Source organism: Perognathus longimembris, chromosome 8, assembly GCF_023159225.1.
Source record: "Perognathus longimembris pacificus isolate PPM17 chromosome 8, ASM2315922v1, whole genome shotgun sequence".
NCBI lineage: Eukaryota > Metazoa > Chordata > Mammalia > Rodentia > Heteromyidae > Perognathus > Perognathus longimembris.
Window position 1 is genome coordinate 12,507,058 of NC_063168.1, and position 14,854 is coordinate 12,521,911.

Consider the following 14,854-nt stretch of genomic DNA (forward strand, 5'->3'; position numbering starts at 1 on the left):
AGTAGCTGGGATTACAGGTGTGGGCCATCAGCACCTGGCTCAAGTCTTCTCTTCTTATAAAGACAATCATCAGATTGTTTTAATGTCTACCCTAATTACTTCATTTCACTAAACACTATTTGGCCCAGCAAATCCCAGCTAGTTTTATGTAGGACATCCTACATAAAATTAAACCATACTTTCTAAAAACAAAAGCTCAAGGCTGGTGCTCTACCACCTGTACCACATCTCCACTTTTTGGTGGGTAATTGGAGGGGCTGGGAATATGGCCTAGTGGTAAAGTGCTCACCTTGTATACATGAAGCCCTGGGTTCGATTCCTCAGCACCACATATAGAGAAAATGCCAGAACTGGCGTTGTGTCTCAAGTGGCAGAGTGCTAGCTTTGAGCAAAAAGAAGCAAGGGGCAGTGCTCAGACCCTGAGTCCAAGCACCCGGACTGGCCAAATAATAATAATAATAATAATAATAATAATGGTGGGTAATTGGAGATAAGAGTTACACAGGGCTGGGAATGTGGCTTAGTGGTAGTGCTTGCATATCATGCAAGAAGCCCTGGGTTCCATTCCTCAGTACCACATGAGCAGAAAAATCCAGAAGTGGCTCTGTGGCTCAAGTGGTAGAGTGCTAGCTTTGAGCAAAAGGAAGCCAGGGACAGTGCCCAGGCCCTGAGTTCAAGCCCCAGCAATGGCAAAAGAAAAGAAAGGAAGAAAGGAAAAGAAGAGAAAGGAAAAGAAAAGAGGAAGAGATTGAGTGCTGTTGGCTCACACCTGTAATCCTAACTACTCAGGATGTTGCTATCTTAGGATCACAGTTCAAAGCCAACCTGGGCAAGAAAGTCCATGAGACCGTTATGCACAATTGCCTACCAGAAAACCAGAAGTGGTTCTGTGGCTCAAAGCAGTAGAGCACTACCCTTGAGCAAAAGAACTTAGGGACAGCATCCAGCTCCTGAGTTCAAGCCCCACAACTGATAAAAAAAAAATTGTTTAATGAATAAAAAGAAAATAAAAATGAAGTGAGGGAAGGTGTAACATTGTTAAAAAAGAAACATACTCTTTTCCTGATATATAACTGTAACCCCTCTGCATATCACATTTAAAAAAAAAATTTAAGAAATAAAAAGAGGGCTGGGAATGTGGCTTAGTGGTAGAGTACTTACCTAGCATGCATGAAGCCCTGAGTTTGATTCCTCAGAACCACATAAATAGGAAGAGCAGGAAGTGGTGCTGTGGCTCAAATGGCAGAGTACTAGCCTTGAGCAAAGAAGCTCAGGGACAGTGCCCAGGCCCTGAGTTCAAGCCCAGGACTGGCAAAAGAAAGAAAAGAAAAGAGAGAAATATGGGAAGAAGGAAGGAAGGGGGAAAAGAAGGGAAAGAAGGGAAGAAAAAGGCAAGTAAAGGGAGAGGGGAGGGTGGTACAGAGGAGAAAAGGGGAGAAGAGGAAAGGGGAGGGGAAGGGGGAGTTGGGGGGGGACCAGTTGCGGGAGGGGCAAGCAGATGGGGAGGGAAGGAGAGGCAAAGGAAGAGAAGGGAAGGGAAGGACCCTATTTCATTCTACAAGGTCACAGCCTTTGAATGACTAAACTTCAGGAAAGGGACAGAAGCAGTTCAGGTTGTACCTCTGAGGACATTATAGCTCTACAATGAGAGGCAATCAAAGTTGAGAAAGAAGATGACATGCACGGCATGATGCGCGGCACGAGGTAGTGATCCAGTTGTAGCTGTCCCAAAGCCTTTCCTCACCCATACCACTCTTCGTTCACAGACTCATTCTATACACTGTAGCCACGAAGGAGAGGTGAAAACCAGATTACCCACTCAGAGTCAGAGCTTCAAGTTGTTTTTACACCTCCTTTTCCTACCTTACTCCATGTTCTTTTGTTGTGCCAAGTTGCAAGACCACCACAAAGAAGACCATCAGACATTCTGAAATGCAAAAGCAAGGCAAGGCTTTATTTAAGCGAGCTGCAACTCGGGCCTCATCCTACCCACCGACACAGCGGAGGTTAGGAGGGAGCCTGGAGCTGCGATTACACAGGGCTTATAAAGGCAAAAACAAAGTTACAACAATCAGCTGTTCAAGCAAGCAAGATTAGGATACAGGTACAAATCTGATTGGCTCAGGGTTCGATTCTAGGGGTGGTTAGAGTTAAGCATTCCCAGCGGTTAGAGTTCTAGACCAACTGGGCCCTAATGGGCTTGTCCTGGGTTTGCTCACAGGGCCTGCTTATCTCAGGTTCACGTGGTAAAGTGGGGTTCACGTGGTAAAATGGGGTTCAAAAATGGGGCCTGACTTCAAAGTCTGGCACTTCACTTTATTTGTTATTTATTTAATATAAATAAATAACAGTTCTGGGACTTGGCCTGGCCATTGTTTCTGAGCTTTTTTGCTCAAGGCTAGCACTCAACCACTTGAGCCACAGGTGACATGCAGTCTTCTCTGGAAATAAACTGCAAGAAAATATTAACATGCTAATATTTCTGTGATACTGCAAGTTCATAAGCACAATAGGTTCTACATTCCATGACAGTATTTATCCAAAGTGACTGTATTCAGGCCAGGGGTGTGGGATGTTGGCCTCGAGTGCTGGATTCTAGGTTTCATCCCAGCATTGCAAAACAAAACAAAATTCTAATACATCATAATTCATTGTGGCTCAGTCATCCCAAAGTAGCCAGAATGTTACAAATGGCACTGGAAAATAAATAAGATAGTTTCTTTGGGCTAAATAATGTCCCCAAGTATTTTATTTTCCAGTGATGAAAATATCTAACAGTTTTTCTTTGTTTTTCAGTCATAAATGCATCAGCCAATTGAGTTGGTTATATTACTTTGTAAAAAGACCAGGGCAAAGACCATTCTACAAGGCACTTATATTCTAAGAACACTTTTCATCATGTTTTAAGTGCACCAAAAACTTTTAAAGTGTGTCTAATTATTTTAAAATAGTGATTTAAAACTGTTTGATTTTGACATCAAATAACCCATGCCATGAATGATACCCAGTTTTTAGTTTATATAAGTAAAATGGGATTGAAAATTGAGAAATGTAACCTCCAATTCCCTAGAGGGGATGTGTTGTAATAGAGGTAAAGAGTCGCTAGGTGGCTCTGCCCTTTTTCAACAAAACTAAAGGCGGCCAAAGACTAACAAATATAGTTAAAGGAACAAATTATCCCTGCTCAATAAAACTTGTAATCCAAATAACCAGAATCTCCAACCCTAGCCTCTAACTAAAAAAAAAAAAAAAATTGGAGTTCCTGGTTTAAGAATATGCACCTAAAGAAAAATGGCAAAATTGGAAAGTATGTCCAGAAGGCAAGTCTTTAGATGAGTTTTTTTGGTGTTTGTTTTTTTGTTTTTTTTTTTTTTTGAAATATAAGCACTTCTGGCGCAGTTTCAGTCGACTTTCCAAAGCCACTTACTTAAATGTCTTTGGAAGGGTCACCTTTACAAAAGACAACATAAAATCTCACCCCAGGTCTGAGCAAACCCGGACTTAAAAGGAACGGGTGCTTTCAAATATGGACAGGCTCGGTTCCGAGAGAGAGCTCCCCACACGGGTCCCAGGGGCTGGGACCGGGGAATCCGGGAGGAGAAGGGTCGCGCCCCGGGCGTCCGCCGGAGGGGCTGTAAATCCCATCGAGTATTTAGGAGAGGAAAGGCGCGTCCCGGGACTCCAGTGCCGAAGGTTTAGGCTGTGGCTGTGCGGGGGGGGGAGAAAACCCACTGGGGTGAGACACCTCGCGTTAGGAGAGGCTTGCAAGGGTGGCATTGCCCTTCTCCTTTTAGCATTTGCTCCTTCGCTACGGGGCCAGCAGTGCGCGGGTGGGATAATGGGCGCGTCTCACCGTAAACCAGGAGTGGGGTATGGGGGGGGCGGGGGAGGGTGTCCCGGGATGGGGAGGACCGGGACGGGGGTGGGCTGGGAGCTGGGTCCCGCCCCGCGCCGGGGCTCCGCGCGCTCGGCGGCAGGTGGGGCGTGGCCTGGGCGTGGAGAGCCCGGGGCCCGCGGGGCCGCCACCCAGCCCCCGCCCAGCCCCGTCCCGTCCCGTCCCGTCCCGTCCCGGGGAGGAGTGCCCAAGCGCACCGGTATAAGAAGCCAGATCGCCCCGAACGCCGCGTGCACCTGCCCGGCTCCAGCCCGGATCCCCGGGGGTCCCAGCGCCATCCTGACCGGGGCCACAGGGTCGGGCCCCCAAAGGGATGCTCTCGCCCGAGTGGCGAGACCAGCCCCGCTCACCCCGCGCCGCCGCCGCGCCGCACCCGCCCACGGCCGCCGACATGGCCCTCTACTGCGGGGACAACTTCGGCGTGTACTCGCAGCCCGCCGCCGCCGCCGCCGCCGCCACCCCCGGCGCGCCCGCGGCCACCCGGGCGCCCTACCGGCTGGCGGACTACTCGGCGCCGCCGCCCGCCGCCGCCAACCCCTACCTGTGGCTCAACGGGCCCAGCGTGAGCGCCCCGACCGCCGCCGCCGCCGCCGCCGCCGCCGCCGCCTACCTGGGCGCCCCGCCGCCGCCGCCGCCGCCGCCGCCGCCGCCCCCCGGGGCCGCGGCCGGGCCCTTCCTGCCGCCCTCGGCCGCCCCCGGGACCTTCGGGTGCGCGCAGCGGCCCTTCGCGCAGCCCGCGCCCGCCGGACCCGCGTCGCCCGCCGGGCCCGCCGCGCCGGGCGAGCTAGGCTGGCTGTCCATGGCCAGCCGCGAGGACCTGATGAAGATGGTGCGGCCGCCCTACTCGTACTCGGCGCTCATCGCCATGGCCATCCAGAACGCGCCCGAGCGCAAGCTCACGCTCAGCCACATCTACCAGTTCGTCGCCGACAGCTTCCCCTTCTACCAGCGCAGCAAGGCCGGCTGGCAGAACTCCATCCGCCACAACCTGTCGCTCAACGATTGCTTCAAGAAGGTGCCCCGCGACGAGGACGACCCAGGTGCGGCCGGCCGGGCGGGAACGGGGCCGCGGGAGCCGCTGGGGCTGCGGGGCTGGGGGTGGGGTGGGGTGGAGTGGGACGGGGCCCGCGGGAGACTGTGTGCGGCTCCTTGAGGATCGGAGGCGTTTCCCCGGGGAGAGAGCGGTCTGGTGGAGGACCGGTCAGTCAGTCAGTCACCCCAACCTCGTCTGATCGGGGTGAGGCCCAGGGAACCAAGGGGAGAGTCTGGAAGGGTCCCCTGGTGGCTTGCCAGGGACCAAGTTGGGGCCCCCTCTGCTGTGGAGGATGTGAAGCGGGCCTGATCGCTAGATGGGGGGGTGGGTGGGGGGGGGAGGAAGGTGTGAGCCCGGGGGTGGGCGTTTAGGCTTCAGCGAGTGTGTGATGAAGAAAGCGGTCCTCCTGCACAAAAAAAAGCGGGGCGAGGGGCCGGGCGCGCTGAGCCCGGGTGCGTTCGCCTCCTCCAGCTTTGGAGAAACCTGCGGCATCCCGAGCGGGGCGAGGGCTGTGCCTACCGCCTCGAGGGAGGAGACTCCGCCACGGGGTGAGGGGCATCTGGAATCTCCCCGCAGAGGGCTGGATCCTCCCAAGGTTGTGGTCATTTTGCCTTTTTTCGTTTGAAATAAACGCCACGAATTCGTCTCCTTTCTGGCCTAAGTCCACTCCCTCCTGGAGCCGGTCGGGCTGCGGAGCTTCACCTGGAGTGGGAGGGGAAGCCTAAAGAAGCCGATTACCGCTCAAGGTCTTCGGAAAGAGCGCCGCGGGACAAGGGAAAGGGAGGGTAGGAGAATGGGAAGGGAACCGAAACTCGTACTTCCCGCTGCAGAGATCTTAAGGTTTTATGCAAATACTGGGGAGGAATACTCCGGAGCGCAGAATGACTTTATCCCTCCCTACCTCTTGTTATCGTTGGGTTGGGTGTGGAACCCCGAGCCTCTTGCATGCGCGCCCTGCACTGAGCTGTAGCCACCAGCAGCCTCCGTCCAGTCCAGTGCAAGCCACCTGGAGCCACCAAGTTTTCTAGTCCGCCACATTCACAAATTAAAAAGGCAAACGGAGTCCTGGTGGCTCGTGGCTGTAAGTAATCCTGCCTACTCAGGAGGTTGAGATCTGAGGATCGGGGACTGAAACCAGCCCCGGCTGGAAAGTCTGTGAGACTCTAATCTCCAAGTCAACTATCCCCCTCCAAAAAAAAAAAAAAGGCGGAAGTGGCACTTTGGTTCAAGTGGCGGGGTTCTAGCCTGGAGCCAAAAAGCTCAAGGAGCACCTGCAGGTCCTGAGTTGAAGTCTCAGGACAGAGCAAGGGAGGGGGGGGGCCCACACACAAAGACACTGGTGACATTTTTAATATTAATTTTAAGTAAACAAGGTATTTGAACTTATAACAAGTTAAAATTACTAGTAGGAATTTTCTTGCATTATATTAGTTGTAAGTCTTCAAAATTGTGGGTCTTTTACATCAATTTTCCTTCCTTCCTCCCTCTTTATCCCTTCCTTCCTTCCTTCCTTCCTTCCTTCCTTCCTTCCTTCCTGCCTGCCTGCCTGCCTTCCTTCCTTCTTTCCTTCCTTCCTCCCCCCCTCTCTCTCTGTCTCTCTCTGCATTTATGAGACATGTGATAGTGGTTCCATGCCCAACCATCCTTCTGTCTGTTTCCTGATGTTGAGATTACAGGCATGAACCACTCCATCTGCCTCTAGACTAGGCACAGATGAGTGACTGCCATACTGAATAGGACATAGACTTCTAGAAGAAACAACTTCCTAGATTGGGCCTCTAAATCACCCAAGATTATTATGTTACTTGTCATATGTACTACTTTAAAAAAATTTTAATTTAAAAAAATTCAATGATATTGGTAGCTGGGGAAAAAAAATTAGAGGACTGGGAATATAGCTCAGATGGCCCAATATATATATTTAGATAGGTGTGGGTATCATTGCATAAGTGGTAGTTAATGATTTTTCCCTGCAACTATTTGCAGAATGAGTGCATGCTAGTTTGTGGAGGCAGTTAGTTACTCCAGTAGTTAGAGGTCAGATATGAGATGCACTCTGTAATCCCAGCACTTAGCAGGCTGAAACAGGAGGATCACTAGATCCAGGCCGGCCTAAGATACAAAAATAAAAACAAATAGAAACCCCACTGTGTCTAGTTAGGAATGCTAGTTAGAACCAGCTCATTTAAATGCTGCCTGTTCGTAGTAATGTTTGCATGGCACCTGCAATATATATGTACCTATAGTGACTTAGTGACTTAGGCACCATCTGAGTTTGTAAAATCACCCACCTCCACATGCTTTATTACAGTACTTTCAAACTTCAAAGATACTTTTTTTTTTTTTTTTGGCCAGAAGCTAAAAAAGCTAATAAGTGATTTAAAAAAAAATCTTCCAAGATGCAGAGCTTTTCAACCTCAATTGCGGGTAATGAATGGCATTTTCTAAACAGAAGACAAGCATTACCTGCATGAAATGAGTTTCCAACCTTTGCCCAGTGGACAAAAGGTGAGGATCCTTGTGGGTGATGCTCTACTGCACATATATGCAATTCCATGAGTTGTTCAAAACTGAATTTTTTAAAACTTGTTAATCATTCTTTCATCGCGTTAAGGTTGCCTTATTCTACTGTGCCTTTTGTTTTTCAGTGGCAGTTGTGCATTTTTAGGGAATAAGAATTATAATATCATGTTCTCTCTGTTTGCTATGCCCTGGCAACTATGCTTAGATATCACTAGAGCTTCAGTCATCCAACGAGTGACAATTTTGCAAGAGAAATGGTAATCAAGTTTTCAGTAATGCAGAATTCCCTGATTTTGCAGGGTCATGCAGTCTGGATCTGCAAGAGGAGAGGTGATTTAATTATTATAAGTGCCTCCGGAATTAAGTTGGTGTTAAGATTGAAATCGGAGATAATTCCAGGAAGAGTTAGAAGTGCATAGAGAAACTTTGTTCTAGATTCTTCCTCAAGCAGATAAAAGCAAAGGAAGGTAAAACCGTGGTGTAGATTGAGCGCCTTTCTCTGCATTTCCTAGATTCAAAGCAAAGTTTAATCATGCTCCCTTATTCTGCTTTTTTTTCTTCCTTCCTATCTTCCTTTTTCTCCTCTCTCCTCTCCCCTTCCTTCCTTCCTTCCTTCCTTCCTTCCTTCCTTCCTTCCTTCCTTCCTTCCTTCCTTCCTTCCTTCCCTCTCTCTTTCTGTAGTGGCGATTGAAATCAGAGCCTCCTGATTGCTAGGTAAGTGCTCTACTTTTCTAATTTTTCAGGTTAGGGTGCTAACTTTGCTGAGACCACCCTCCTATCCCCATTGCCCCCAGGGCCTTAGTTTCCCTTTCTGGAATTGTACTTACTCAAAAGTCAAAGGTCTAGAGGCACTGCCCAGTGGTAGAGAAGCAGACGCGAGGCCCTGAATTCAAGTCCTGTACCCACGCAAATCATAGAGTAAAATGCTTCCTTCTCTCACTTGTCCTTCCTCAGGGAAAGGTAATTACTGGACTCTGGATCCCAACTGTGAGAAAATGTTTGACAACGGGAACTTCCGTCGGAAGCGCAAGCGCCGCACGGAGGCCAACAACAGCTCCACGGTGGCTGCCCGGACACCAAAATCGGAAGAAGGGATGACCCCAGGACTCGGCGGGAAGCCTGAGGGGGACAGCCCCTCCTCTCTGCTGCGGCCTTCACAGTCTCCCGAGCCCCCCGAAGGCACCAAGAGCACCGCGTCGTCCCCAGGACCGTCGGGGCTCACCTCCACCCCGTGCCTCAGCACCTTCTTCAGTAGCCTCAGCACCTTGAGCAGTGGCGGGGGCAGCAGCAGCAGCGGGAGCAGCCCTCGGGTCCCATCCAGCAGCCGACACCTCGGGATCCAAGGGACCCCGCTGCCCCCCAACAGCACCTACCCCACTACCAGCCTGACAGAGGCTTCCACAGATACTTTGCAGCTAAGCAATGGCCTCAGCCCTGGCAGTGGCCAGCGATCTTCCTACTATAGCCCTTTCCCGGCCAGCACCGGCGGGGGCCAAGGCAGCCCTTTCAACAGCCCCTTCTACAACTTCAGCATGGTCAACAGCCTCATCTACTCCCGGGAGGGCTCGGAGGTGTAGGCCTTGTGCCCAGACTTGGCAGCACACAGCCGGCAGAGCTGGCGTCCAATGCAGACTGTGAGTCAGGAAGCCTGGGGCAGCCGGGCGCTGCACAGGCTCACGCTCACGGGATCCTGCGTCTGTTCACTACACTTGAAGTAATGGTGGTGAGCTAGAGAACTCTCCTACCCCCCTCAGCTTTGACAGGTTTCTCTGGAAAGAATCCCCCCCACCCCACCCCCTCTGGGACAGAAAGGAAGCCTGAGGGTTGAGGGCAGAGGTCATGTCTCTTTTGTTACCCAGATACCATGTTTATCATGTCCAACAGGCAGCTAAAAGCCACCAGCCAATGAAATGAAGGTACTGAGTGAGAAAACAATTGGCAAAGCCTGAAGGTGTAGCTAGGACTGGCCAGTTGAAGCTACTGGAAGCAGACGGTTATCTCTGACATACCAGCATCCTGCATTTTCTAGAAAAGCCAGACGATCTGGATTTAAAAAAAAAAAAAAAAGAAAGAAACCTCCAACCCTGTCTTTAAAAGCTTCTGGTTCTACGTTTTCCTAGTTAGTGCTGAGAAATGTCACAAATCCTTGAGCTATATCCAGCTCACAAGTCACCTCTGCCTGACACCTGGTAGGTACTAATAGCCAAGTACTTTTCTAGTCACTTGTCATGTTTAAACTACACTTGTCATGTTTAGCTCATTCAGTCCTCATAGCAACGCTGGAACAAAAGTACGACCCTCCTAAAAAGTTGTGTTGGGGCTCTTGCCTATAATCCTAGCTACTCCAGAGGCTGAGATCCAAAGATTATGGTTCAAAGCTAGTGTCCTTATCTCCAGTTAACCACCAACAAGCCAGAAATAGAGCTGTGGCTAAAGTGGTAGAACACTAGTCTTGAGCAAAACAAAAAGCTCAAGGACAGTTCCCAAGGCCCTGAGTTCAAGCCCCAGCAGTGGCACTCATCCACACAAAAGAAGTAATTTGAGGGCTGTGAGTGTAGCACAGTGGTAGAACACTCATCCAGCAAGTACAAGACCCTGGGTTCAATCCCCAGCACCACAAAGAAACCAGAAACGCTAGTTACTTGTGTGTGTGTGGTTTTTTTTAAGGCTTAAGAGATGTTGGGAGCAGCAGGGGTAGATGCTATCTCTTAGTCCTGCTGACAAAGTCTAAGATTATTGTCTTAGTTTATGATGATCCTGGAATCTTGTCCTCCTTAGATTGTATCATTTTCTAGCGGAATTTATTAAGCATAGTTTTAAATGGAAATTTTATAGTTTTTAATATGAACATTTGTGGTCAATTTTTTAACTATATGTAAATTTTATTTATTAGCACTCCTATTTCTCAGAGGTACCTCCGTTTGAATAGTTTTTTGGGTCACCCAGTGTCTAGCAGAGAACTTAATACAGTTTGTTTAATGGCAATTTAATCAAAAAGTACTCATTAAAAATGGGGATGGAGGAGTTCTGGTAGCTCAAGCCTGTAATCCTAACTACTCAGGAGGTTGGTTCAAGGCCATCTCAGTCCCTGACTATGCCCAATTAACCAGCACAATGCTGAATTGAAGGCTTATGAACCAGTTGTGAGCCACAAGGCTGAGTGAGAGTTTGAGACTTTGAGTTCAAGTCCTAGTATTGACACACACAAAAAAAATTTTTTTAAATGGGAATGGTTGACTTTATGAAAACAAACTTCATTAAAACAAAGATTCTTCTAGGAGCTGCCTTAATACCATGCTTGTGAGCCAATGTGATTGTTGTTAGTTTGGGGGCTTAATTTTTTAGAAACTGAATCACGTAGCTTGTCAATTTTTTTTCCTGTGTGTTCTTTTTTAAGGAACTCATAGCATTGCTTTAATTTTTTTTTGAAGCATATAAATGGAAAGCCATTTCTAACTGGCTTATTTTAGGGTACAAGTTAAATCACTAGTGCTTTTTAATATTATGCCAAAAAAAAAAACAAACCAAAGAGTCTTAATGCTTTGTGTACAAGAAAAATTTTGTGTGGATATTTTTGTATGAAAAACCATGGCTTTTATAAATATTTCTAATGTAATTCTGTTTGTAAATTAATTTATAATGTGAACTGGGGCAGCAAAGACAGTGTTTTTGTTTTTATTGTTGTTGTTGTGCTATAAAGAATCCATGAAATAAAATTTTAAGCGGGATGACTTCCAGTCTCTCTGGAACATTACTGACTTTCTGACATCAGCTCCTTTGTCCTAAAAGGACAGCGATGAAGGGCATCAAAGCTACTACAGGGAATTTGTTGAGAGCAACTGACTTTTCATTAGGAAGGATTGGTATGAAATAGTCACTCTTTTCAGAGGGTCTGCAGGCACATAACTAATAGCATAACTAATAGTTGATTAGATCACGGGGACACAGGCAGCTGTCCTTTCTAAGGAAATAACTAGTAACTTGAACTTGACCCTAGCTAGAAAAAGCCAAAAGACAACACAGACCAGGGTTTCTCCACCTTCACGCTATTGATCTTTGGGGCTGGAGCATTGCGTAGGCCATCTGTGTATCACAGGATGTTTAGCACCATCCCTGGTCCTTACCCAGTAGATATCTACCCAGTTGTAGCCCACAGGACACCACACATGGTTAAATGTTCCATGCAAGGCAAGTGCTTAGATGGCCTAGATGAAGACAAAACCAGCCCACTGGTCAAGGCTAACACCCACATTTGCCCATGAGGAAAGGGTCCACTCCTGGCCCTACCACCCTAGGTCCTGGGCCTGTAGTTAGTTGAGTCCTCACTGACATGACCTTTGAGCTTCTGGTACAAGACAGTTTCTGCTATGCTATGTTTTTTCATCTTCTAAAGAGTTGTGAGCAGGAGCAACCCAATAAGACATTTGTGAGATCTAAGATGTGTTGTTTTGCCTCCAGCACATTGGAGGTTCAAGTCCATACTCCATTCCTGATTATAGATTCTCAGGGTCGCTTCCTTGGGCTGGAAATAATTCTGACTAAAGCTTTTAGTGGAAAGGGATGGGAACAGGCATGAGGATTTCTTGGGAAAACAAACGATTAAAAGTGGGGCACCAGTAGTTCATGCCTATAATCCTAACTAGTCAAGAGGTGGAGATCTGAGGATCCAGCTTCAAAGCTAGCTTGGTCAGGAAAGTCCATGAGACTTTATCTCCAGTTAAATACCCCCCAAAAAGCCAGAAGTGGCTCAAGTGGTAGATCACTAGTCTTGAGCAAAACAGCTCAGGGACAGCACCTGGGCCCTGAGTTCAAGCCCCAGGATTGACACACAAAATTGTATGTGAAAGTACTAGATCTAGGTAATGGATATCAGAATGGTTCCATTTATAAAACAAAAGTGTAGAGAAGAATCTATTGTCCCTACTTTGGACAGTGTCAAAGGTCAACAGTTGGGCTCAGTTCCCACTCCCACAGCTAAAGAAGCGATGTTGTGGCAAGGTCCTGGGGCCCTGGCCTCTGCTGGACCTGGCTTAGAGAGCTGAGGAAGAGCCCTGGCCTGGGATGCCTCTGGGCCAGTCTGCATCAACACCTGATTAGCAACAACTTCCCCAATCCCTGACATTTTCTGCCACCAGATCAGAGATTCTGCAACTGAGCTCAGCCACACCTCTATTGCTTGAGACTGCAGAGGACCAGCTATGGGCCTAGGAGATTCCCAGGGAGGAGGGTGGAGGGAGGGCCAGGAAGGAGCTGACAGAGAGGTGCAGCCTAGGGGGGAGGCCAACTTGGCGCATATCTGACTTCAAGCACCTACCCTCTAGCTAGCTAGGCTCTAATGTACTGTTCACAGTACAACAGGGGCAAAGGAGAATTTGAGAAAGAAATAAGCAGGTTCCTGGGTTCCTGGGTTCCCTAGGTCTTCCTTTTCTTGCTTGCTTGCTTGCTTTTCTTTTTTTGCCAGTCCTGGGGCTTGAACTGAGGACCTGAGCACTGTCCTTGAGCTTCTTTTTGCTCAAGGCTAACATTCTACCACTTGAGCCACAGCGCTACTGGCTTTTTCTGTTTATGTGGTACTGAGGAATCAAACCAGGGCTTCATGCATGCTGGGCAAGCACTCTACTGCTAAGCTACATTCCCAGCCTTTCCTTTCCTTTCTTTCCTCTTCCTTTCCCTTCTTTGCTTTCCTTTCGTGTGTCCCAGTACTGGGGCTTGATGCTCAGGGCTTGGCACTGTCCTTAAGCTATTTTTGCTCAAGGCTGACACTGTACTACTTGAACCACTGCTCCACTTCTTGCCCTTTAGTAGTTAATTGGAGATGAAAGTCTCCCATTGTGTGCATGGACTGGCTTCAAATCAAGATTTTCAAATCTCAGCCTTCTTTCTTTTTTCAGTCCCAGGTCTTGAACTCAGGGCGTGGGCCCTGACCCTGAGCTCTTTTGCTCAAGGCTAGTGCTCAATCACTTTGAGCCACTGCACCACTTCTGGTTTTTTGAGTGGTTAATTGGAGATAACTCAACTGGATTTGCACGACTATTCTTGAGATTCTCAGATCTCAGACTCGTGAAGAGCTAGGATTATAGGCTTGAATCTCCGGCATCAGCCTTTTGAGTAGCTAGGGCCACTTGTGCTTGGCTTCCCTAGCACTCTTGGACTTACTAAAATGCATCGGGGAGACTAGAGAGTCCCCTGTTCTTTGCAGTTCTCTGTCTCCCCAGGCCCTTCCAAGCCCCTCCTAGGGCAAACCAGGCCAGGCTCTGGCTACAAGGGACTATGCTGACATTCCAGAGACTCCCAAACTGCTTTTCTACCTTCTGAGATTTCTCAGGATTTGGAAAGCCCTTGTCTACAGTGTCTGATTGGTGATTGTTTTCTTTCTCTTCTCTAGTTGCTAAGCCATTAAAGAGCTGTTAATGAAAAAAAAAAACCCACAAAACTATCTTCATATGGGACTTCTGCTAGCTCTACGATAGAGACCTGGAAGGCTTTGCCTTATCCATCAAAAGCCATTGGCTGGGATGTGCAGCTGTCTGGCTGGAACTGAAGAAAAATAAAAAGGAATCTCCTGTTAGTTTAAAAAACAAAAACAGTAACAAAATGTCCAGAAAAGGCCACCTACCTACCAAATTCCTCTCCAAGAGACATGGAGAGGAGTATTTTTTGCTGTTGTTCTTATTTTGGTACTAGGGCTTCAACTCAGCTTTGTGCTTACTGGCAAGCACAAGTGCTAGGTACTTTGTGCTTAGTGCTTCAATCCTATTTTTTGTTTTGGTTTTTTTTTTTTTTTTTTTTTTTTTTGCCAGTCCTGGGCCTTGGACTCAGGGCCTGAGCACTGTCCCTGGCTTCTTCCTGCTCAAGGCTAGCACTCTGCCACTTGAGCCACAGCGCCGCTTCTGGCCGTTTTCTGTATATGTGGTGCTGGGGAATCGAACCTAGGGCCTCGTGTATCCGAGGCAGGCACTCTTGCCACTAGGCTATATCCCCAGCCCCTGTTTTGGTTATTTTTGAATAAGCTCCTGCTTTCTGCCTAAGCCAGCCAGGGCCTCAATTCTCCTATGTATGCTTCCCACCATAGCGGGGATAATAGTCATCTACCACCATGCCATTCTCTTGAAGTGGGGTCTTTCAAACTTTTGTTTGCTTTGCCAAGGCTAGCCTGGAATTGTGAGCTAATCTCAGCCTCCGAGCAGCTGGGATGACAGGCACCCATCACTGCACCAACCCTTGGTTGAAATGGGATCTCACAAACTTGTTTCCCACCTGGTCTTCAACCTTGGTTCTTCTGATCTCAGTCAGCCTCCAGAGTAGCTCAGATGACAAGTGTACGCCACTGCACTAACCCCTTTATCATTTCTGTTTTTGAAGATAAGCACCACAGTAATAACCCACTGATAAGGTGCTAGCAC

The 14,854-nt window shown here is 48.3% G+C and overlaps 1 protein-coding gene across 1 annotated transcript; it reads left to right on the forward strand.

The window, feature by feature from the left end:
• Positions 1 to 4,286: 4,286 nt before the first annotated feature.
• Foxi3 (forkhead box I3) lies at positions 4,287 to 9,028 on the forward strand. Its single transcript, XM_048353549.1, has 2 exons — positions 4,287 to 4,935; positions 8,406 to 9,028. Exons 1-2 carry the CDS (start codon positions 4,287 to 4,289, stop codon positions 9,026 to 9,028), a joined length of 1,272 nt encoding a protein of 423 aa, XP_048209506.1.
• The last annotated feature ends 5,826 nt before the right edge of the window (positions 9,029 to 14,854 follow it).